This window comes from Ambystoma mexicanum, chromosome 3q, assembly GCF_040938575.1.
Source record: "Ambystoma mexicanum isolate Mex_15411 chromosome 3q, UKY_AmexF1_1, whole genome shotgun sequence".
Lineage (NCBI taxonomy): Eukaryota > Metazoa > Chordata > Amphibia > Caudata > Ambystomatidae > Ambystoma > Ambystoma mexicanum.
This window is the reverse complement of record NC_090926.1, coordinates 1,118,121,075-1,118,144,953: the sequence shown is the minus strand read 5'-3', so window position 1 is coordinate 1,118,144,953 and position 23,879 is coordinate 1,118,121,075. Positions and strand designations below refer to the sequence as shown.

The 23,879-nt window shown below is 48.6% G+C and overlaps 1 protein-coding gene across 3 annotated transcripts in view; it reads left to right on the top strand.

Moving 5' to 3' along the window:
* Window positions 1-23,879, top strand: part of BRD4 (bromodomain containing 4) — a 1,521,397-nt gene that overhangs the window by 557,554 nt on the left and 939,964 nt on the right. For all 3 annotated transcript variants that reach the window (XM_069603884.1, XM_069603885.1, XM_069603886.1), the window contains one exon: window positions 19,247-19,446. In XM_069603884.1, the coding sequence (XP_069459985.1) occupies window positions 19,247-19,446 (200 nt within the window). The remainder of the gene's footprint in view (window positions 1-19,246; window positions 19,447-23,879) is intronic.

Genomic DNA, 23,879 nt, shown 5'->3' with positions numbered 1-23,879 from the left:
CATTAACAAGCCTATTGAAGAGTCTAACCTCTTTGGAAAGGCAGTGGACGACGCACTGGAAAATGCAAAAAAAGAATTTGATACCATAAAGACCTTGGACCAAATCTCAAAGCCCCCTAACAGGCGGGGATTTGGCAACAAGCGTTCTTTTCGTGGCCAACGCCAGTAACAGAATCAACAACTTCAATATTCTGCCAACAGCTACCAAAGTAATAGTGGCCAGTACAATCAGAGAGGTCAACGCCGTGGCAAGGGGAGAGGCCGGGGTTGCACCCCTAGAGGCTCCCAAGCCACCAACACCACCAAGTGACGCGAAGATTCGGGTCCCCTCCCATGCATCGCTGGTCGGGGGCCGGTTAACATCCTTTCTTCCAGCATGGGAAGGAATAACATCAGACCGCTGGGTACTATCCACCGTAGCCCGCGGCTACTGTATAGAGTTCAACAGTTCCCCAACATGCAGACCCCCGAGGGGACGACGCATGACACCAGAACACCTCGCCATCCTTCTCCAAGAAGTGGACCAGCTACTGGAAAAAGGAGCTATAGAGGTCGTGTCTCTATCTCAGGTAACGGAAGGCATTTATTCAGTGTACTTCCTTGTACTCAAAAAGGATCTAACCATGCGCCCTGTATTAGATCTGCGCCCAGCGAACAAGTTTGTCAAACACCAAAAGTTTAGTATGGTGACCTTACAGGAAGTAATCCCCCTGCTATCACAGGGAGATTACATGACAACCCTGGACATGAAAGATGCATACTTTCATATTTCAATGTTCCCAGCGCACAGAAAATACCTCAGGTTCATGATAGAGGGCAAACACTACCAGTTCAGAGTGCTATCCTTCGGCATAGCATCTGCACCAAGGGTATTCACGAAAGTACTGGCGGTGGTAGCGGCCCACCTGCGCAGGTTATCCATCCCAGTATACCCTTACCTCGACGACTGGCTCATAACAGGGTATTCTTACGAGACATGCTTCTCAAACACCCAAAAGACTGTAGACCTTTTGTTCCAACTGGGCTTCTCCATCGAGAAGAAGTCCAGCTTATACCCCAGCCAGGTCAAACAATTCCTAGGGTCTCTAATTCGAACAAAGGACGGCCTGATCTTCCCCTCCAACGAGAGGGTCCAAAACATGCTGTTTCAGAGCCCCCAATATGTGGCAGGTCGGGAGTTGACGGTGCGCAAACCGATGCGCTTGCTAGGAATGATGGCGTCATGTATTTATTTGGTACCTCACGCGCGCCTGCGCCCAATGCAAGAGTGGCTCAACAGCCAGTGGTGTCAGACCAGCGGACAATGGGATGATCTAGTGGTGGTCTCGCAGGCCTTGGTTCTCTCGCTACGGTGGTGGACAAAGGAAAACCTGGTAAGAGGGAAACCCTTTGCCACACCCGTAGTGGAAGCCATTCTAACCACAGACGCATCCCTCACAGTATGGGGGACTCACCTATCCCATCAGACTGCTCACGGAGTGTGGACTCCGAGCGTAGCATCCAAGCACATAAACCTACTGGAGCTACAGCCCGTGTTCAAGGTACTAAAAGCCTTCCAGGAACACCTACAAGGGAAGACAGTGATGGTCCTTACGAACAGCACCACAGCCATGTACTACCACAACAAGCAAGGGGGCACCCACTCTCCAGGACTGTCCAAGCTGGCCCAGAATATCTGGAAGTGGGCCCTCAAACACATGTTCCTACTGTCGCAACATGTACCAGGGGAACTCAATCTGCTAGCAGACGAACTCAGCAGAGACTTCCCTCTGCCCTCAGAGTACGAATGGCAGTTGCACGAAGACATCGTCTTTGTCTTCACACAATGGGGATTCCCAGAAATAGACCTGTTCGCAACTCTGGAGAACTCAAAATGCCAAGATTATGCCTCCAGGTACCCCCAGAACCAATCCAAGGGGAACGGTCTTTCGATTCCATGGTCAGGGACATTTGCTTACGCCTTTCCCCAGACTCCCCTTCTCTACAAGATTGTGCATAAGATGCACCAGGAACAAGTTACCATGATACTAGTGGCCCCTATGTGGGCCCGGCAGCCATGGTTCGCTCACCTGATGTCCCGATCTCCCCCAGTGAAACTTCCTTGCCCACACAACATACTGTCACAGGACAAGGGCAGGACACTGCATCCATGCCCTCAGACCATGAACTTGGCAGCCTGGCTCCTGATATCATAGAATTTGGACACTTACAACTCCCGCAGAGATGCATGGACATCCTCAGGGAGGCTAGAAAGCCTAACACTCGTCACTGTTATTCTAGCAAATGGAAGAGATTTGTCATCTGGTGTAGAGGAAGAAGCATCGACCCAGTTGACTGCTCCCCCACGCACATTGTCCTGTACCTGACCCATTTACTGGACTCAGGGCTAGTGTTCAATTCCATTAAAGTCCACCTAGCGGCACTTTCTGCATACACCACTTCCCAGCTTAAAGTGTTGTGGAGGAAAGTCCCAGTTATCAAAGCCTTCATGGAGGGAGTAAAGAGAATACACCCTCCGATAGCAAACCCAGTTCCCGGCTGGGACCTGAATGTGGTACTTACCAGACTCATGGGCTCACCCTTTGAACCCATGCACAAAGCAACTCTTAAAGACCTCACTCGTAAGACCGCTTTCCTAATAGCTATCACCTCCATTAGGAGACTAAGTGAACTACAGGCTCTTTCTGTTTTAGACCCCTTTGTAGCAGTGCACAAAGATAAAGTGGTTCTACGCACGCACCCAAGGTTTGCACCAAAATTCATCTCAAAATTCCATGTAAACCATTCAATAGAATTACCAACGTTCTTTCAAAACCATTCCAATTCGGGAGAAAAAAGTCTGCATACACTTGATGTGCGCAGAGCTGTCATGTTCTACATGGAAAGAACCAGACCACTGAGAAAGATCAGTTCTTTGTCTCGGTGGCAGCAGGAAGAGAAGGAGATGCAGTATCAAAGTCCACTATATCTAGATGGATTGTTCAATGCATCACTCTGTTACACTCTTGCTAAGAGAGAACTACCCTTCAAGCCAAGAGCACATTCTACTCGAGGCACTGGGGCATCCATAGCATTCATTGCAAATGTTCCCCTTGAGTCCATCTGCAAAGCGGCAACCTGGAGTTCTGTGCACACGTTTACAAAACACTACTGTCTAGATGCACACTCTAGATGTGACTCCCAGGTGGGACAGGCAGTGTTAAGACATCTTTTCTCTACTGTTCCTTCTCATAACCCACCGCCAACTCCGGGTACTGCTCGCTAGTCTATGCACAGCATGTGATTCTAAGCAGATTAACAAACATCAGAAGACAATGCATTACTTACCGTAAAAGCATTTCTGATGGTTGTATCTGCTTAGATTCACATGCGCCCACCCTTCCTCCACGCTCGGATGGAAGGAACATAGACACCTTTCTACATCTCTCTCTTTTCTGTACTCGCTCACGTATAGAAGGCTCCCTCAGGGCAGAAAAAATACAGAGGGCCCTCAACGCATGAGGGATTGTGGGTACAACGCACGTCACTATAGGGATAGTGTTACAGACACGCCTTGTCGACGTCCCCTTTTCGACTACGAAAAACAAAATGCAATACTCCGCAGTGACCACTGGATGTCGGACTATGCACAGCATGTGAATCTAAGCAGATACAACCATCAGACATGATTTTACGGTAAGTAATGCATTGTCTTATTTTTAAACCATCAGTTATAAACACAACACTTCTATTAAACTTTAAACAAAACCACACGTTAAATATACTACAACTAACCAATTCACTTTGTACAGTATGTCTCAAGGTAAGTACCCTGTGTTTAAATGAACTGGTGTTATGAACAAAATACTCTACCGCGGATACGGTTGCGATCACTTTTTAGACCGACAGTTCGGTCTACTCAATAAACGCGTATCCGTGACATGAAATGCTAACGGGGCAAAAACACACTTAGCACCTGAGATGCCCAGAGGGAGTTGGAGGCAAAAATCACAGGCAACATTTAGGTTAGGCAGACAGTATCGAGAAACACTCAGAAACAGGAATTAAAAAGTCAAAGGGTCGGAGTCAGGTTTAAGTGACACCGGAGATCTGTTGCCGAAGATCACACCGTTAGACAGTTCACCATTCAGCGTAGCCCAAAAGTACTTGATTATTGTCAATGTTCGGAAGCAAAAGTTATAAGGAGGGAAGACGAGGACGAGCCTTGAAGATGAAGAAAAGGGATTCACCCAGTTTCCACGAATAGAACACAATACCTTATTCTCACGATGCAGCTGGAGCTGGCAGTTGTTCCTGTTGGTTTCCCGAGGACCCACAATTCCTGGCGTTTCGTTGTGAAGGAGGATGTCTGAAGGTGGTGTGCACCACACAGGGATGAAGCCGGCAGCAGCAACAACGAATAAAAGATGCGCTCCTTAAAAACAGGAGAGGCTCAGCAGGTGGCTATCTGGACCACTACAGCAGTGTGCAGCGATTTCGACCACAGCAGAGATCTCTGGCTGAAGATGATGAGCTGGTTATCCCCACCTGGCTCAAGGGAAAAAGACTCCGGACTGGATCTCCTCTTAGTCGTCGAAGGGTAGATGGCTCAGGACTGCAGCAGGGCTTCACCGGGCCAGGGTAGTTGCAGCAGCCGTCGTTCTCTCCGCTTCGGTTCCTTGTAGTTCCAGAGGCGACTCTTGACACATCTAGCCCAAGAGACTTGTCTTTTATGTGCGAAACCCCCATTCACACAGCCTGGCTGTCAATCACGCAGCAGGGGCGGGGGTTGTCCAGCCGGGACAACCACCTCAGCCAATCATGGCAAAGTGTGACTTGGGTTTCCTAGGATACCCTGTGCAGGGGGTGACTGCACCCCTCCCTCACATTCAGTCCACCTAGACACCCAGGCGCCTTGAGGAGGGCTTCTCTGCAGAAGCCCGCCAAAAAGACAGTGAACAAAGAAGGCAAACCTAGTTTGCCACGCAAAGTAAAACACAAGAAAGACTTTAACAAAAAGAAATGGTGAATAAACCCTACCGGAGCCAAAAGAAAGACGATTTGGTCAAGCGGGTTAATGTTCGAGGCTAATATAATAGCCAAGAACAGTACCACGTTTATCTAATATAATCGCGGTAGAAAAGTTAGGGTAGATACCACTGCCACCAGCCAAGTCTAAATGTTAAAAGAGCGAAACAATCCTCAGGGAGGTACAGACAGAAAAGGGGTACAGATTAGCCCTTTCCAGTACTCCATGTAAGATGGGGTGTACCTGTGCTAAAAATGACTATGTAAAGTAAATGGCAACTTTACCTTTCTCTGGGGGACATGGAAGTCTTAAAGACCACCCTGGGTTACTACACTGAGCATGCGGTGTAACGCATACAAGAACAGGGGCACCTGGAGTGGTGTGCTCCAATGCCCAAGATCACACAATGAGTAAAAACACATAGGCCAAAACACATGTAAGTATGGAAAAAGATGTACTCTTACCAGGTGGAAAAAATAAACTCCAGAAATCCAGCAAAGCTGCTGGGGGACTGACTAGGTGAGGGAAGTTAGCCCTAGAAGGAGAATGCTCCCTAGCAAGCAGGTGTCCTCCTGCGACGGGCTCGTCCCAACTTCAGACCCCCACGCCCTCTGCCTATGTTGCCTTGGCCCTGACCTCGGCTGGCGAGCTTGTACCGTGTGCAACACGCTTTCTTCGATCTCTGAAGACAGACTAGCCAGGTCCAGGGAGCTCCCTCAGAGATCGCCTCCAGAGGACCGGAAGGACTTCATCAATCCAGACCCAAGGTAGGACCACTCTTTTCCAGTGCACCCCACAAGGAAGACTCCTTCCAAGGACTGGCCCACACAGGAGGAACTGCTCAGGTTCTCATACCAGCACAAGTACAGAGGCCAAGTCGGCTACCGGCCGGTAGGACGAGGGGTCAGTGGATCCTCCCGGTGACTGTGCTGAGGGACCGGAAGGTTCTTTTTTCCGGGTCTTCACCTGAGGGGCCACGCCCTAGTACCGTCAACATGTCAGAGGGAGTGCCTATACGCAGTGCTATTGGCAGATCCGCCGAGGGCGAAACGCCTACCAGGTCTCAGCCTGAAATACTGGGATTACTCCCGAGGGGCAACGCCCTAGTACCGGCACACATACTGAGGCTAGTCCAGCTACCGGCCTCCCTATCGAGGGGGTAACGGATCCTTCTGCTGTCAGTGCTGAGGGATGGCAATGTTCTTTTACCAGTGTTACTCCCGAGGGGCAATGCCCTAGTAACGGCATCATGTCTGAGGGGGCGCCTTCACGCAGCACTACCGGCAGCTCTGCTAAAGGCAATACGCCTTCCAGGTCACAGTCTGAGGTGCAGGATAGGCCTGTTGCTCCAACAGCAAGCGTCTTGGACAGGGCTGGTTCCACCGAGCCAGGCACCACGACTTTGGCACGCAGGCTGTAAAAATGGCTGCCGCGCCAGACAGAATGGCTGCTCATCCAATACCTCCTCTTGCAGAGCGGGTGGAGGAAAGAATCACAAGGCGTTACTGGTGTCAGCCAGGTGCGCGGCCTACAGTTTATCCGTCAGTAGTGCAGTGCAAGTTTCTCTTGCACCCCTGGCAGAGTGTGCCCCAATCCCAGCTGCCCTCGGCCACTCCGTCAATATCACCTGCCACCTCTTCAGCCTCTGAAGTGAGGTTTTTTGAAAGGTTCCTAGGGCTGATGTGAACTCCCCAGAGGAGGGGGGGCATCCTCCGGGATGCCATCAGGGACATGCTCTCTCAGGTCACCCCACTGGCACTGATAGTTATTCCTCCTATGGCTCCGGTGCTCTTCCGATTCCGGCTTCCCTGCCTCCCACAGTACAGGCGGTTCCACACCAGCCTCCAGAGCAGCTACCGGCTCTGGTCTCCACTATGCAGGCCATGGCGCCTAGCACTCCTCCACCAACTCATGACCTTCGAGCCTGGCGCGCACAGATGAGGAGAACTCTGACACTCATCTTCAGCCAGGGCCTTCCAGGAACGCCTTGCAGGTTTCGCAGAGTATTTGGGCCTTCTTCAGCCCGAGGTAGAGCAGCCGGAGGGGGTCGGGGGGGTGGGGCGGAAATCTTAGCTGAAGTTCTCACCCTAAGACCCCCTCCCAAAACGGGGATCCTGATGCAGAAAGACATAGTTGCCCTGGCCAAAAAGGGGTGGCTGAAGCCACACTCGGGCCAGCCTATCACTCAGCGCCTCAACGCCAAGTACAGGCAGATGGTGGGGGGGGCACTCTTGGTTTCAGTGCATCCTCAACCGCATTCTTCTGTGATGGCTGCAGCGTCACTCTATTCCAAGCCGCAGTTGTCCTCAGCCACGTTGCCCTCTACGCTGCTAGGCAAGGAGGAGAAGAGCTTGGAGGCGTACGGGAAGAAGCTGTACTCCAACTGCTCCTTGCACCTGCGGCAGGCCAACGCAGATGCCATGTTGGCAGCCGCTAACCAAGGGCTCGGGTGGAAAATGATAGACTTCCTCCCAGAACTTCTGGCACAGAGCCAAGCACGCCTCAAGGCGGTACTAGGAGAATCCAGTCTGGTAGCGCAGGACATCATGGAGTCCGTGACCCACATCGATAACTCTGCCTGGGCCATCTGCATTGCCACGGGCATGAGGACGGCCTGGCTCCGGGCTACTACGTTTAATCCTGATGTCCTGGAACGCATATTTAAACTTCCCTTCGAGGGCAGTGACATCTTCCGCTCCACTAATGAGGAATAGGATAAAAAAAACAGCTCGCAGCTCGGGACAGTCTTTATTCTTGCAAAGACCATGCACAAGGCCTACACCCAGTCGCAGCAACGCTCCGACAAGGGGCAGCCGTTTGGCGGTTTCTGAGGCCTCTAAGAATGGAGGTTGAAGGCAGGCGTCCCCAGATAGCACGATCCTCCCCACAATGAGACAATAATGGACTCTCCCAGGATGGGAATAAGGCCAGGACAAAGTGCGGGTGAGCTTAAATGGGAGTTTATCAATCAAAATAGGGCATGCAAAGAACTCTGCAAACTCCGAGAGTGCTCTGTCTGACAATAGCAAAGAAAGGCGTATATATTTACAGAAAACGTCATAAGAGCCTACATAGTATAGGAGGCACAAGTTCATGGGGATTGGGTGGCGACGACTAGCTATAGGCGCTGCTGCGATGTGGTTTGCCGCTGCTGGAGGACGTCACTGGTTATCCTCGTGGGTTGGGCTGGGCCTGGCAGGTCAGCTGGGCTCATCCGGGCGGTGTTGTTGTGCCAACCGTGATCAGTGTCAGAGATGAATGCCTTTCCTGACTTTCTGCCCTAGGGCCACGCACACCGCAGTCATTCAACATTGCATTATCATCTTCCCTGGTAAATCTTCCAATAGTTTATTTTACAGGTTAACGCAACACAGGAGGAATGCACCCAGAGTGGGGTCTGTTGGTGATTCATCAATACATGGTTACCATCTTACTGTTGACCGGTTATCAGAGGTCGTGGCGTTGGGTCTCGGGGCATGGGACACGTGGTCCGTGTTATCATGTCTTGTTAGAAGTCATTATGGATGTGTTCCTGTAATGTTGCCATAATATTGGGTGTCCTAATTTTACAGGGGCCATTAACCTAAGGTGGGTCGTGGAGCCTAAGAAAGGGCAGCTTTGGATCTGTGTTTTAAGGCCAGGGTTTACTGCTGGGTTGTAAATAATTCAGGTGGCAGGCTGTGGCCTTGGGTGCTGCGGGGGAATGTGAATGCTTGAAGCGGCTCCAGCCGAGTTGAGGGAGGTGGAGCAGGGCAGCACAGGCCTCTGCTTTTTCGTCTGGCCGGCTTCACTGGGAGGAAGGGGAATGGCCTTGCGTGTGCTCACAAAGGTATTTTCCTCGTGTATTGCAGACTTTAGGTGGAAGAGACATAAACATTCATATAATATACAATACTCATTGAGTCTTTCCAAAGCTCACGTTTTTGACATTACTAGTGGCATCCATATGGCCAATTTGAGCACATTGCTTGTACACTACGTTTTTAGCAACTACAACATTTTGTTATATGCTTATACATACACGGTAAGTGAGGTAGTAGTAGGGTTGGTGGAGCCCGCAGGAACAACCCGCCACTGAGACTGGCGGCAGTGGCACATAGTGGGCTTGGACACACATATGGTGCATTTTCGTGCACCCCTTACATGAGCCCTCAATATGGTTGCATTTGTCTTCCTTTGCACTCTAGCAGCATTAGTTCAGTTTTGGCGCCGGACCGTGAGGTGCAGTCTTCTCGATAACACACATAACATGAAAACCCACCGGGACGCTTTTACCATTTGCGTTTACCATTTGCGCATAGCTACAGGGATGTGGGTGCTTCATACCTAATGTCATATGAGCACCCATCCTGCCATTTTCATATATTTTACAGGTTTTTTAGTCCGAGGCTGTGGAGAGAACGCTTTCATCACAGGTGGTTTGCTCATTAGTATTTGGGGACTTTGCTTTTGTCAGGGGACCATTGTACAGTTCTTGTCCACCCAGGCCCTGCTGGCCGGGTCATGCTGGAAACAGCGATACACTGCGGAAGGTGAAATGTTACAGTGTTGGTATCTAACACTAGCTCATGTCCGTCTGTTCGTGGGAACGGGCTCTTAGCGGATCTGCCAGGGAGCTGTGGCCAAAGGGATAAGTGATACTCTCCAAGGGTGGGGGCCGCGCGGCGGTGCACAGGGCTCAAGCCATTTTTATTATACAAAATGGTTTCCAGGGCCTAGCTAAATTGAGCAGGTCGGGTAAATGTCTTCAGCCAGTACCCCAACCGCCCTGGTGGCAGGGAGGACAATTGACGAACCATGAACCTCACCGGGGGAGAAGAGGCAGGGGAGGGGGATCTCCTGGACCAGTCATCCCATACAAGGTCCAGACAACCAAACCGCTCTCCTAGTCAACATCGGAGGAAACAACAAAAGGGTTGGGGGTGGTGGTCAGCCGGGGGGGGCGGGAGGGCAAGGGTTTTTTCCAATCACCTTCCTCCGCATCACCCTTACAGGGAAAAAAGGCATGAAGCGGCACTTCGGAGCCACGTGTCACTGGTGGGGTGCAGGCTTGCCTATCGCATGCAATTTTGTGGCTGAATTTTTCAGACCCCTGGATCCTCTAGTCTCCACGGGGTACTGCCTACTGGTACCTTCCTCTCCTCCTTCCTCCCATCAGGTTAGGACAGCAACTCTGCTGGCAGAGATCCGGTTGCTCAGCGATAGCCAGGTTGATGAAGACCCAACCTCCCAGCGATGCTTGGGCTTTTATTCCTGGATTTCCGCTATACAGAACAAGAATCAGGCTGGTCATGGAGTTGCATTGGACCTCTCCACCATCAATCTCTCCCTCTGCAAAAATTCAAGATGGTTACGCCAGCTCTTATGTCGTAAACACTGGACAAGGGAGACTGGATGTGCTCCCTGGATCTGAAGGACGCTTACCTACACGTCCCAATTTGGCAGCCGCATCGTTCCTTACTGCGCTTTAGGAGCAGGGGCTTCCATTTCCAATACAATTTTCTACCCTTTGGCTCCTAGGGTATTTAGCAAGTTGATTAATGCAGAGGCAGCCCTCCTCAGGGCCACCACGTCTACCCATACCTGAACCACCTCTCTGGAAGCAGTTCAGCATACTGCCTCCACACTGAGGTGGACACTCCCCGACCTGGTGTTCACTCTCAATCTCAAGAAGTCCCAGCTGCAGCCCACACAGATCCTTACCATCTTAGGCATCATCTGGGACACAAGCTCTGTGAGAGTCTTTCCCTCAGATGACACGATTGTGGTCATCAAGAGAGCTACAGCTCACTTCCTCTCCAGGCATGTGACCTCGGCCAACACATACTGGGGCTTAAGGCAGTGGTCCTTTTGGCCGTGCCCCACAAGACTCAGGAGGCAGAGTTTACAGTTGCACTTCGCAGCCTCATTGAATCAGGATGACTCCCAAGAGGAGTCAGTAAACACTCCGCCCTTTCCCCTCTCAGACCTCCACTGGGGGTCCGCGGACTTCAACCTGAGGCAGGGCAATCCCTTCAGGCCACAGTTAGTATGGACTTGAGGACCATATGTTTGGCTCTCAAGGCCTTTCTCTTTTATCGAGGGCAAGACAGTTCTTAACCAGAGATACAACTCCACCAGCATGTACTATGTCAACAAGTAGGGGGGTGGGGGGGCACCAGATCCCGCTCAGCTGTGCAATTTAGCAGTCCACGTGTGGGAATGGGCTCTGGAGAACGACCCTTACCTCAGTGCTGTCCACCTCCAAGGGGAATCCAACCTGGAAGCTGACAGGCTGAGCAGACTGGGCTTACAATTACGAGTGGCAATTAAGCGACCTGGTACTAAAGGAGATCTTCCTCAGATGGGGGCAACCCCAGGTGGCAGGAAATGCCAACAGTGTACCTCCTGGCAGGGGCAGGGCTCTGGCTTCAATTGGAACAGGACAGCATATGCCTTCCTGCCCACATCCCTAGTCCACAGGGCGATCTGCAAGATAAAGGAATCCTGGCACCTCTGCATCATTTTGATCGGTCCCTGGTGGCTACCCACAATGTGATTCTGAGCTCCTCAGCCTTACGGACATACCACCCACTCACCTACTGATGGGCCCAGCTCCTCGCCTAGCCCAGCAGGGGGGCAGGGTACTCCTCCCCGCTCCTCACAAGCTAGCCCTCATAGCGTGGCTTCTGAGCAGGTCCCGCTTAAACACTTTAGCCTATCTCAAGCTAATCTAGAGATCATCCAGGGCGCTAGAAGCAAGGCTACTAGGAACCAATATAAGAGTAAATGGTGCATCTAGCGTGCTTCCACAGGCTTTACACGCCTATAAAGAAGTTGCATCTGGTGTGGGACCTTAATGTTGTGTTGGCCACCTCGGCACACAAACCTTTTGAACCTAGAGGGCCCGCGGACGTTCGGCTTGTCACCATAAAGACAGCTCTGCTCATGGGCCTCACCTCACCTCACAGAATCAGCGAGATCTAGGCTCTGGTGGCTTCAGAACCCTGCACCGCTTTTCACAGGGGTAAGGACGTCCTGCGGACGCACCCTGCTTCCTACCCAAGGAGACCTCCTCCTTCCATCTCAACGAGTTAATACCGAACGCCTTGTTTGTCACTTTCAGTGGGTCAAGGCCAGGTTATCCAAGGCTTCCAAAGCAAGGGGATGATTGTGGCCATCAAGGATGCCTATGAGGGGCAGCACAAACCAGTGCCAGCTAACTTACATGCCCATGCGGTCAGAGCCAAGGCCACGTCCATCGTGTTCCAGCGACTGTGCCGTGGCAGGTCATGAGCAAGGTTCCCTCTAAACTGTGCGCATGTGCTCTTGCCCAGCATCCTTCTGGGTGCCGCTCAGAAGATTTTTAGCAGCGGACACAGAATTCTCACCTATTCAAAACGATTTAATAAGGCACAAGCCACAGCAATTAACTGAAATTTATTTCTCTTAAAATAAGCAACTAGTCTTGATATTCTGCTAATTTGCATTACACTACTATGCACCTAAAATCCCAAACAGCAAAATACAACTCAAGAGGTTAAAAACGAATGTGAAAAACTACCTCCATGAACAGAAGAATTTAACCAAGATATGCATGCACACATTAACCAAAAATGTTCCCTCCCCACCCTTTACTCCTAAACCTGACTCTACCACACTTTTACCTTACGACTCTAACTTCTGCCCAGAGTACATTAAGATTCTATCGGACAACCTCGACTCTAGGCTGTGGTGCGGAAGGGTGGGCAAAACTATACACTTTATTACGTTCCCTGTCATTTCCCTCCCTACATCAGGGGTACAAGCAGGCCTCTAATCAGATTTTGCTCCATACTTGAAGTAAAATGATTTTTCTGGGAGTATAAAAGTAATCGGCTTGCTTAGTAAAAGATGTTCTTTCCCCATAAAATTCCTTTTGAGATCGGGCATTAATATTGGAGTTCCTTCCTTCCTATGCCACATCTCTACTGGATACTAATTAGAAAAAGTATCAGTGGAGCTTTGTGGGTTGAAGTAATGATGTTCATTGTTTCTCGTTTTTGTTAGGCATATTTTCCTTTTTAAGGAGCAAAAAGGCATGGTGCATATGTCTTTTAGCCCTAAGCCTACCCACAGGAGAAGGTAATGTGGATAGTAAGCAGAGGACAGGAATTTTGGATAATCATAGTCTAAGGTGCAATTATCATCCTTACACAAATTATTAAAAGCATGTTCTCCTGGCCCTTGAATTAATTCATTAAAGTGGCACTTAAACGCCTTTCAGCATGTTTTTGACACTTTGCTTTTAATTCCCATTAATCCATCGGCAAATGTATGAGTTTCTTGACAGCCACATCAGTTATGACGAGAGAGATTTGTGTTTTGTAATACAAATGAGTGATTTTCCAGTGGCATGAAACATGGGCCTCATTACGACTTGGGGCAGTAGCTCGGCGTAAATCTGCCAGAATACCATCCAAACAAATAACTGTTAGCGCCACTTGGTCCGGAGGAATTTCCGCCGGATTACAACTGGTGGTGGCGGTGTAATTCCCCATTCATATCGAGTCCATTGGACTCAATTGGATTCAATGTGGCTTTTTTGGCAGAATTACTGCAGTGGAAATTCTATTTCGGCATTAGAGTAGGAGGATTTACCGCCAGGGTTTTCCTTGAGGCAAATCCACCACTCCAGGACCGAAATCGTAATTTGGCCTAGTTGTGAAGTTGGCGGTAATGGAGTTACCACCAACTGTATCACTTACCGACGAACTTGTAATGAGGCCGACGTTTTTCTCTGTGCAGAAGTACGTTTGCAAGGTACTGTGGCAGATATTGAAGTCTTGGACTGGTTGATGCATTTTCTGTATAATCACATATGACGTATTTTATTTTAGCCTATGTGTTTGGAAAAAGTGTAAGATTTTGAAAGAATTGCAGTGGCTGGGAAGAGGAAATTCCTTTCCAAAATCTCTTCTGCAACTGTAGCTGACAAAGTGGCTTACCTCATTAGTCAGTTGCACATATGGAAAATAATGTGCGCACAACAGTCAACCGGTTAGGCACATAGAGAAAAATAATTAGAGGTAACATTGGTCATGAGCAGAGCAGCTTCTTGGTCACCTCTTTGGTTTTCTGTAAACACTGTTTGGACGCCGCCTCTTGGTCAGAGGCGGCATTCGGGCAGGCGGTTCTAAGAAACCTGTGGTCTTAAGGAGGGGCTCCTCTCCACCCTGGGGCTACATTCAGTTGTAATTGCCCATACAGTATGGAGGAAAGAGGACAGGACGTAAGAGTAATTAAGTTACTCACCATAGTGGCTATCGTACTCTTAGTCCATAGTTCCCTTTCCTCCATTTGTCCCACCAGCCTCCCCCCTACTCCTCCCCCCAAATGATATTGGTGTCATTAGGCAATGCCAATCATTGTCGACGAGTCAGTGGGGACTGAGGAGTGACGCCGGGAGGTGGAGTCAGGCAAGTGCATGCTCCCAGGGTCGCGCGCCTTTAAATTTAAAGGGGAGGATTTTTTTCTGGTCAAAAAGGTTCCTTCTCCCGTCCCTTGCGAGAGATGCCAATACAATATGTAGGAAAGAGGACTATGGACTAAGAGTACTTTAGTCACTACAGTAACTGTTAATTTTTAAAGCGCATTTCCGAATCAATTAGAGACGCTCCGGAGAGGACGACTTCTTCCCTTGGGTTAATGGGACCACTAACCCCAAGACCAACTTTGCTGGAGGACCTTCCCCAACTGGCTGTAATATTTTGCTGCTGCTGGAACTGAGTGCCAGGGGTCGAGAAATCTTAGTCGAGTGCATCAACTTTAAGCAGGACCAGCGCTCCAGGAAGATCCTGAGGACCCTCCCGAAGCAGGCAAACTCGAGCTCTAGTGAGCTCACCAGAGTGCTGGACTCAAGGAGTGAGGAAAGTCCAAGTATCCAAGATCCGCAGTGGTGCTATTTGCTGGTAGCTGAAACCGAGAAGTGCAGCTGAACTGAAGATCCCGTAACTGCCACAGACCTTCGAACTACGGTGGAGGAGTCCTCCAGATGTTCTCCCTATTGTCCCTGTGACTGAGGACTAGGAACCCAGGATCTGCAAGTCTGCAAACAGAACAGAAGCCAGCTGGATCCTCTTCTAACCGAACGTACTGTGCTGACCAAGGGGTACTTGCCTCTTTTGTCTATAGGTTGCATTATCGCACTTGAGACTTGCAGTCGCTGCTTTTTAGTAGAGTTGATTACAGCTCTGACCCTCACGAGCCTAACAGCTTGTGGCCCAACAGTGATTTTTTACAAACTCTCTAACTTTGTGCAAGACTGTTGTGCTATCTTAAGAAGTGCCTCAGCTCCATAGACATTTTTCAAATTGACTTTGGCTGTCCTGGCTCCCTGCAGACTGTTCTGACCCATTGACTTTGATTCTAACTGTCCCTCATAGGTCGTAACTTGTTTGAAACTGTTATTGCTGGGAAAGATTCTATCTAGACTTTATCGGGAGATTTAAAAGTGCTCACATGCTCTGAGGATCTGTTCACCCCTTTTCGTTCCCTTGGCCTTTCCTTTCCACAACCTCAGAATTTTACCAAGTGCAAAAAGTATTATATACATGCCAATACTGTCCTAGTAATTCAAGTCACCTCAGGGTGTAAGAAGTGTGTATGAAGTAGCTCAAGAGTATCTACTTGCTGATCTTGATTCTGAGAATGTGTTAAGTATATTTTTATTGTTGCACATTGCCCTTTGTAAAGAGTGCTCATTTTTTTTTCAACAAAACATTTTATTTAGCATTTCATTTGAATAGACATCACATCAGTGCATTTACAACATTACGATTCATAACACAGGTTAGTTCAGAAGCAGTTTCTTTTGTGGGTATTGGTCTCTGGGTCCTATGCTGCCCAACTGTTGTGGAGGCCATGGATGTTGAGTCTTCCTTCCCGATTTCATCCCCCTCCCAACAGTACTTTTCCATTAAACATTTCAATCATAAAGTGCCTGATGTCAACCTAACCTTTGCATATACCCCAATTGTCACCACGCTCCCCAGCCATTTCTTTATACAGGGACCATTCAGTGGGGTAGGGGGAGCCTGCCTCCCACAGATCCTCCTCGTGGGGGGTTGAGGGGGTACAGATTTCGGATGCCCACAGCTCTCTTTGTTAGCGTCACGTTAGCGTCACGCGTATTCAACCCTGTAGCCATTGTGTTAGTGGAGGCCTTCGGGTGAGGCCTGGGTACTTTTCAGAGTAGTCCATAAATGGTGCTCACGTGTTCAGGAACGTGTTCAGATTCCCAGAGTGTATCGTCGTTGGCTTTTCTGCCACTATAATTTCCCAGCATTTCGACCATAATGGGATTGAGGGGCCCTCCGTGTCTTTCCATAATCTGGCCAATTTCGCAGCCAGCAGGTGGTGTGTGCATAGGCGCGCCATCTGCCCTGACAGAGGGAATGTCCCTCCTCCAGTTTCCCCCAGGAGAATTATTCCAGGGTCCCAAGGGATTGTTAGTCCTGTGATTGCTTTAATGTGGCCCATCACTCCCCCTCCCCCCCCCTCAGTACCTTTCCGCTCTTGGGCAGGTCCATAGGAGGTGGCACAGAGTACCCCTGTCCGCACAGCCCCTCCAGCAGTTCGGGGGGGGATGTCTGAGTTGGTTCGATTTTAGCTGATCTGGAGTGATATAATATCTGTAACAGATCTTATAGCCCCCTTCCTTGTTCGTGATGCATTGGGTACTTTATGTAGCCTGGCCTATATTTCCCCCCATTCTTCAAAGTTAATTGCTCGGCCAAGGGCCCGCTCCGAATCCAAAATGTACTTTCCTTTTTTGGGTGCGTCTGTCCTGTCTAGGAGTTGGTAGAGGTCCAATGCCGCAATTGGTCGTAATGGAACCTTTCTGTTTCTGCTTCCCTGAATTTGTCCTTGCGTTTTTCAAAGGTTATGGGGGATCCCTCCTCTAAAAAGTCTAATCGCTTTTGGAGTCCTTTTTCTCTCTCATGTATTTTTATTGTGATTTAGACTCCGTGTTAGTTTTAACTTTGGAGTCAAACTCCATAGTCATCCACTTTACATTGTGACACACAGCACCTTCAGTGTAGTGGCACAGGGAAGTCTCTTAGATTTCCCAAAGGTTTAAATATTTTCACTTGCATAAACTACTGTTTCCAAGGGCAGTGAAGTGAAATTGACTTTACTTAAATGTGTAACTTTCTAGACCCATCACACACTATCTTACAATAGGGTGCTGAAGGGGTTACTTAGTATCCTCTTTGCCTAGTTTCTCATGTAACAATGTTATGTTACCCTTTCTACAATTAACGGCTGGTGGCAGTGGTTTACTTTTAACTACCATTGTGTGTTTTTATCACGGGCCAAGTTCGCAACTGCAGTAAAGTACCCATGGGTGCCCATTTCGTCAAAGTTTGGTCACTTTGTTCGTTTTTTCTTTGGCGGGTTTAACAAGTGAAGCCAGCCTCTGGCTCCAGTATGTCTGGCAGGGACAGGAAGTGAGGGAGGTGCCAGAAACTCACTGTGCTTAATACCCTTGGTTACAGGAATGCACCCAAAGGTGATTGGCCCACCCTTCTGTGATTGACAGCTAAGCTGGAAAGAACTTGGAAGAGAAGTCCGCTGCAGCTCCTGGCCCGTTGGTCTGCCCGGTGAAGCCCTGCTGCTATGCTGAAGCTCTGAATTTGCCTCGACTAGAGAAGCCCTGCAAGGATGACTTCTCCCCTTGCATCGGTGGCACCAATCAACTCCAAAGTAAGCCCGTCTGGACATCCTCTCGGAGCTGGCTGTACTTCCACTGCTGCTGCTGGAACCGAAGTGACAGGGAGAGTAACATCAGATTGTGTGTGTTGCTTTTAAGTCGAACCAGAGCGCCAGGAAGGCCCTCCGGACTTCCCCGAAGCAGGACTGACCAAGCCTGAGCCACTTCAACAGAGTGCTGGACCCCAGATGCAAGGAAAGTCCAGAGTGTTATCTGACAACCGCAGTGTTGTGATTTGCTGTGAGACGCGAGGAGCTGAAACACCAAAGGACCGCTGTATTGAAGTTGTCACATTGTTGCCACTGACCTTCCCATTGCAGAGCAGGAGTCCCTAGCCGTCCTAGAAAAGGATTTGCTGAGCTGCACAGGAACAGAAGCCAGCTGGAACCATTTCTTCTAATTATTGGTTCTGTAACGTCTAAAACAACGTGCCTCTTGTTGTGTAGCCTTACTGGCTCACAGTTGAGACCTGTCTTGGTTAGCTGCCAGAATTGCTATAGCGTTGTCCCTCGCAAGCCTCTCAGCTTGTGGCCCTTAAAGTGTTCTGTTTTCTACAAACATTTTTAAAATCATTGTGCACAACTTTTTACCTACCTGCAAAGAAGATCTTCAGCTCCTCTAGACCTTGTGCAATTAACATTGGCAGTCCTTTCTCCCTGAGAGACTCTTCTTCCCTTTGATTCTGTGCTTTATCTTTTCCTCAGGAAAGGGTCAAACCTATTTGACATTGGACGGTTTTCTAAAAGTACTTACCCGTTTCTGAATTATTTGTTTTATTTTTCTCTTCTATCTTTCACTCCAAACTCAGTATTGCTCTCACCTGAGGGTGTAGGGAGTATCTGTGTGTCACCCCCAATGGGTATCATCTGATTTAGAGAAACTAGGAGTATGTTTTGAAGTGTATTATAAGTGTTACATATATTGCTCCCTTCTGAAGAAGGCTTATTCAAACTCACTGTGAAATTAATAATTGTTTTATCAAGAAATCTGGAGAGTAAGTGTTTATTTGAATAACTGCTACGGTGAAATTCTGTGTCCCATTACTGCTCACATTGACCCCTCTTGAGAAAAGCCTGTGTAGTTCAAACTTGTACCAAATGTTGGGTCCCTATTGCCAGGAGGCTAAGTTTATTGTAATGCACCCAAAAGTACTGCTTACAATCATGAGTAACACTGCTTTGACCACTAATAGGTGAGCCAGAGAATGCTTAACGGAAGCAGTTCAAATCTGATAATTCATTCACCCTCTCTGCCTGAAGACCGGAATTAAAAGATGCTCCAAACAGTTGTTTGTTAATGAAATAGTATTAAATATTGTGGACAGTAGAGTACTTTTTTTAATCATATTTTATCCCGAAATCTGCTGATTTAGAAATATTTGGGGTCCTTTGGAGCTCTGAAGATGCATTTTGTAATATTCACTATAAGAGATGCATTTTGTACCATAATTGTATTCACTATAATAACCAAGCTGCATCACATGTTTTCTTAATATCTTTATGTAGCTGAAAGCAGTGCATGAACAGCTGGCTGCTCTGTCTCAGCCTCAGCAAAACAAACCAAAGAAAAAGGAGAAGGAGAAGAAGGAGAAGAAAAAAGAAAAACACAAGTCTAAAGAGTTGATTGATGAGCCCAAGAAATGCAAGGTGAAGGAGCCACCTCCCAAAAAGGCAAAGAAGAATAACAGCAGCAGCACTAATTCCAGGTGTGCTATTCGTCTGGTCTGGTTTCTGCATGTATCCTGTCATGCAATATGCATCTAGGATTTAGACTACCTAGTAAACCTCATCATTTGAGACTTTTTTTTGGCCAGGCTGCTTTCATATACCTTTTTGTCTCTTCTCCGGATTGATGCAGATATTTCTTTTTTGTTCAAAGATTTCATTTTCCTGAACTCTGCAACGTAGATCACACTGTGTGGAAAAAATAGAAGGAAGCCAACTATATCACATAAAATGTAAGGCACACTGGGTTAAAATACAAAGTTGAGAAATTGATTGTGAAAAAGGTGCATACATAGTGTTATACATATGAATAGCAGGCGCAACCTGTATAGTAAAAAAGAAAGGTGTACTCCGGTATTCTGTCCCTTTCCATCATACTTGTGGGCCCATTCCGTCCTTAATCAACAGAACATAATGCTGAAACACCTCCCTCATCCAACAATTGATAGTTTTCATCACGCAGTCTAGGCAGAAGCATATTACAGCAACTTACACTTTATGGTCAAATTATGCTTTTTCTTTTCTCTCAGCTTTTATAGCCTGTACCATTGAGTTTAATTGGTGTGGGTCATGTAAGGTACTTTTTCTCCCTGCATGCTTTGTCTCACTTGTCCTGGCCCAGATCCTTTCTGGGCCAACTGTGCATTGTATAATACTCATTTGGCATTGTCCTACAAGCAGGCTAGCCAACTTGTAAGAGCTACTTCTAGGTACATTCACCTGGTGATGTTCCAAAAGTTAGCAATTGATCAGATGAGTGAAAACCCTAGTTTCTGATTCTTGTGGATCTGCTTAGACTCATTTGCTGTACATATAGTCGGACATCTAGTGGTAATCGCAGAGTATTGCATCGTTCTTTTGAATATGGAAAAGGAACGTTGACCTGGAAGTGACTAACACGATCTGTAACGTGACATGTAGTGTTCTCAAAATCCTTCACGCGTAGAGGTCCCAATATATTGTTTTTTTCCCAGCTTTCTGGTCAGTCGCTTAATGCAGATCCTGTCTACCGAGTTTATATAGCTACTAATCTCTCTCGACGCGTTAATCCCTAGGCATCTGCGGCTGTTTCAACGACAGCTCAACAGCCTCTCCTGTTATGCAGATTCTTTCCGCACAAGACCCTGAAAGACGGGCGCACCAAGCGGCGGGCGGCCTATGCCATGCAGGGCGAGAGTCGGTCTCCTTCTTTCGCCTCGGACGAGGAGTCTTGGCAGCCGCGGCTCCAACTCGGAAGCCATAGACGCACCTGTGGAGTCTTCCTGCGTGTCCTTCCCCTGCCCTGATGAGCATGCCACCGGCATTGCAATGAGGAGTCTACACTCTGGCGACAATTACACACACCATACCACTAACCTAAAAGCACATCCTCCAGGCATCACTCGAATGATAAATGGAAGCCATTGATGCCCGCAGGCCTGTCAAAGTAAAAGGCCTACTGAATCTTGCGGTTCAGAGCCTGCCGCGCACCCGCCATTGCGGCCTGTGCAAAGGCTTAAGTCTTCGACCTTACTGAGCGCCTCACATAAATCTTCATCCCTTGGTGCGGTAGCGTCAAAAGATGTGCTGAAATTGGCCCCTTAAAGCTTCGGAACATGCTTTCTAAGGCCCATTCTCGGAGCTTTGGCCCTAGGAAGGCCTACCCTTCACCTGAAGGGAATTCTTCAGCCTCTCCCACTCTGCCTCATGCTCTCCAGCAGGATCCTTTTCAAGCTGCTCCTTCCTTTCTTCCCCTTGATGAATCATCTTCTTTAGATGTGGGAGACATTTGAGGACTGCATGGAGAGGATGTCTAAAATGATTAACTTTTCAGACTAATTTGATGACTTACTCTATGGATATTGTCCTATACCTTTCTAGTTCTCATCACTCTCTAGGTGCACAGTATTCGTCCCCGTCTAGATAACGTCTACCCGGGAATTATGTGAATATCTTGCAGAAAGACCAGTATGACCCAGATATCTATTACGTCCCATATCCAGATGAAGTCTCACAGGACCCCATCTCTCAAGATCCAGATAACTGGGCCCTTGCCTGTCCATGAATGTTCTTGGATGCTCCTCCCGTCACTCAACCCCAGGGCACTTCGCCTATTGACTATCAAATGTTGTTCAACACCCTCCTCATGAAGGATGCTGACCTTTTATAGATCGTAACCCAGCAGACAGTTTTCTTTGAGTATACATTTAAAGAAAAAGTCCCTATCAGTCAGACAATTGTTCTACTGAACCCAGCTAAGAAACGCCTTGCACTCTCCTTACTTACATCCTCGCTCAGGATGTCAACCCTAGAGTAGAGAAGATGTCTCGTCCAGCGTCCTTGAATCCTTTATATATCAGAGGACATGCTGTTCCGGACTGCCTGGTTGTAACAAACACCAGGAAACGTGCAGTGGTAACACTGTACTTGTCTGAGCCACCTCCAGACAAGGACTGTAAAAACCTTTATCCTCTTGGTAAATTTATGACCACCTCCGCTGCATTCAGCATTTGTATTGCTAATAATACCACACTCCTGGCAAGCTATAGCAATGTTCAGTGGGGGTTTGTGCCGGATGGCAAACAAAACTTCCCAGAGCCTCCTCGGTCACATCTGTTAGCAGTGGTGATTGAAGGGCATTACGTGATGCAGAATATTCTGAAGAATACCCTGGATTCAGCAGAAATGGCAGGCCAGGGTACTGCAGAAGGGACCCTGTTAAAGCGCATACATGGCTAAAAGACTCTCGCTTTAAACCGGAAAAACAGGCTTCTCTTGTTAATAAGTCTGTGGAAGACGCTGCCCTCTTTGGTAAGGCAGTAGGGTCAGATATCCTTGGAAGGACGAACACAGAACAAATTTCAGCTTTGCAACCATACTCCTGTCTCCCTTTAGATCACGACAAAAATCGGTGTGCAGCCTGCAAACTCCTTTGGCCTAATACCCTTAAGGAGCGCCGTGTAAAGCTGTGGCCCGCATACGGTATGTCGTGGGTGGAACCCCCATCCCCCACCACAACACCCGCTGAGAGTGACGAGGGCACCTCAGATGACCAAACATCCATTGCAGATGTGATAAACCTTGAGGCGGACACTTCTAGGTCCGCCACGCCCATACCGACTCTTTAAGGCCTCACTCTGGTTTCGCTTCAGGCACAACACCCGGTGACGGGGGCGTACAAACGCATCTCACTAAGCATACAACCCCTAGACCGGTTTCGACGTCCTCGTCGAAAAAGGTGAGGGCGCCAACAGGGCCGTCAAATTCAACAGTTTCCTTGGATCGCGCAGATCCAAAGCCTTCCCCGCATCCGCAGCAGCGTCTTGCGACTGGGCAATCAAACAAGTAAGGGTGCTACTCCAAAAACTTCAGATGTCGAAGCGCGGAAATCCGACTCTGCGACGGTCCCGAAGGCCGCAGTACGCCCGAAAGCTACGACTAGGCCTCTAGTCGAAAAACAGACTGCTATGCCCTCTAACGCCGCAGAAGGTAATACACCTACCGATAGACCATCAGAGCAATTATATCACGACGATTCAGTGATTTTCGAAGAAGGCGTCGAGAGGATTACGGCAGCCGTGGGACCTATCGCGGTTACGCCTAAAATTATGGGGCAAGCCGTGGAAAAATCTTCTGATGCGGTTTGGGGCCCCGATTCTCACGATACTTATGAAGATAGCCAAGAGCCTCTTTCCGACACCCTAAGAGACTCTTTTCGGCGCCGTAGGGCGGAAGACGACATTTGTCCACCCGTAGGCCTGCCTGGGTCCTCCAAATGGACTAGAGAGAGATTCGAAGGGTGTATGGATCGGCTGGAGACAATTATCAGTTTTTCTGATCATCCATCCCCGAAAAGGTCTTGACGACAGCCTAACCCTCAATTTTCTTCTCATTTTCAAGAAGATCCGCCTTCTGTCCCCATACAGCAGGAAGACTTTGTCCAAATGGACACCTATAGGGACTTTTACAATGAAGAGGAAGAAGCTTCATTTCTACAGAATTATGAAGAACAGCAGGGTGCCACAGACAATTGGGAAGAAACCCAGCAGGAGGCAACAGACCCTTGTACACTGCCACATCAAGATCAGGACGCTGATGTTTTGTGTCTGGATTCCCCTCCGTCCACCCCGGCTCTCCAGGCCTCACCTGTAGATGACCAGATGGCATTCACTCTGTTGAAAAAGGCAGCTGAACACTTTCAGATCTCTACTCAAGAGGCTGTGCCTGAGCAGGATTTTGTAGAGGATATCCTTAAGGAGAAGCCATTCCCCTCATTAATTCCATCAAGAGAAGGTTGGCTCCCTCCTTGGTATCACCAGCTCAAACCCGGGCAGTGAACCCAAGAGTGAAAAAATTGTTTCGGCCGTCTCCTTCCGACACTCCATACATTAGAGGGCATGCCATCCCCGACTCTCTGGTAGTGACTACCACCCGT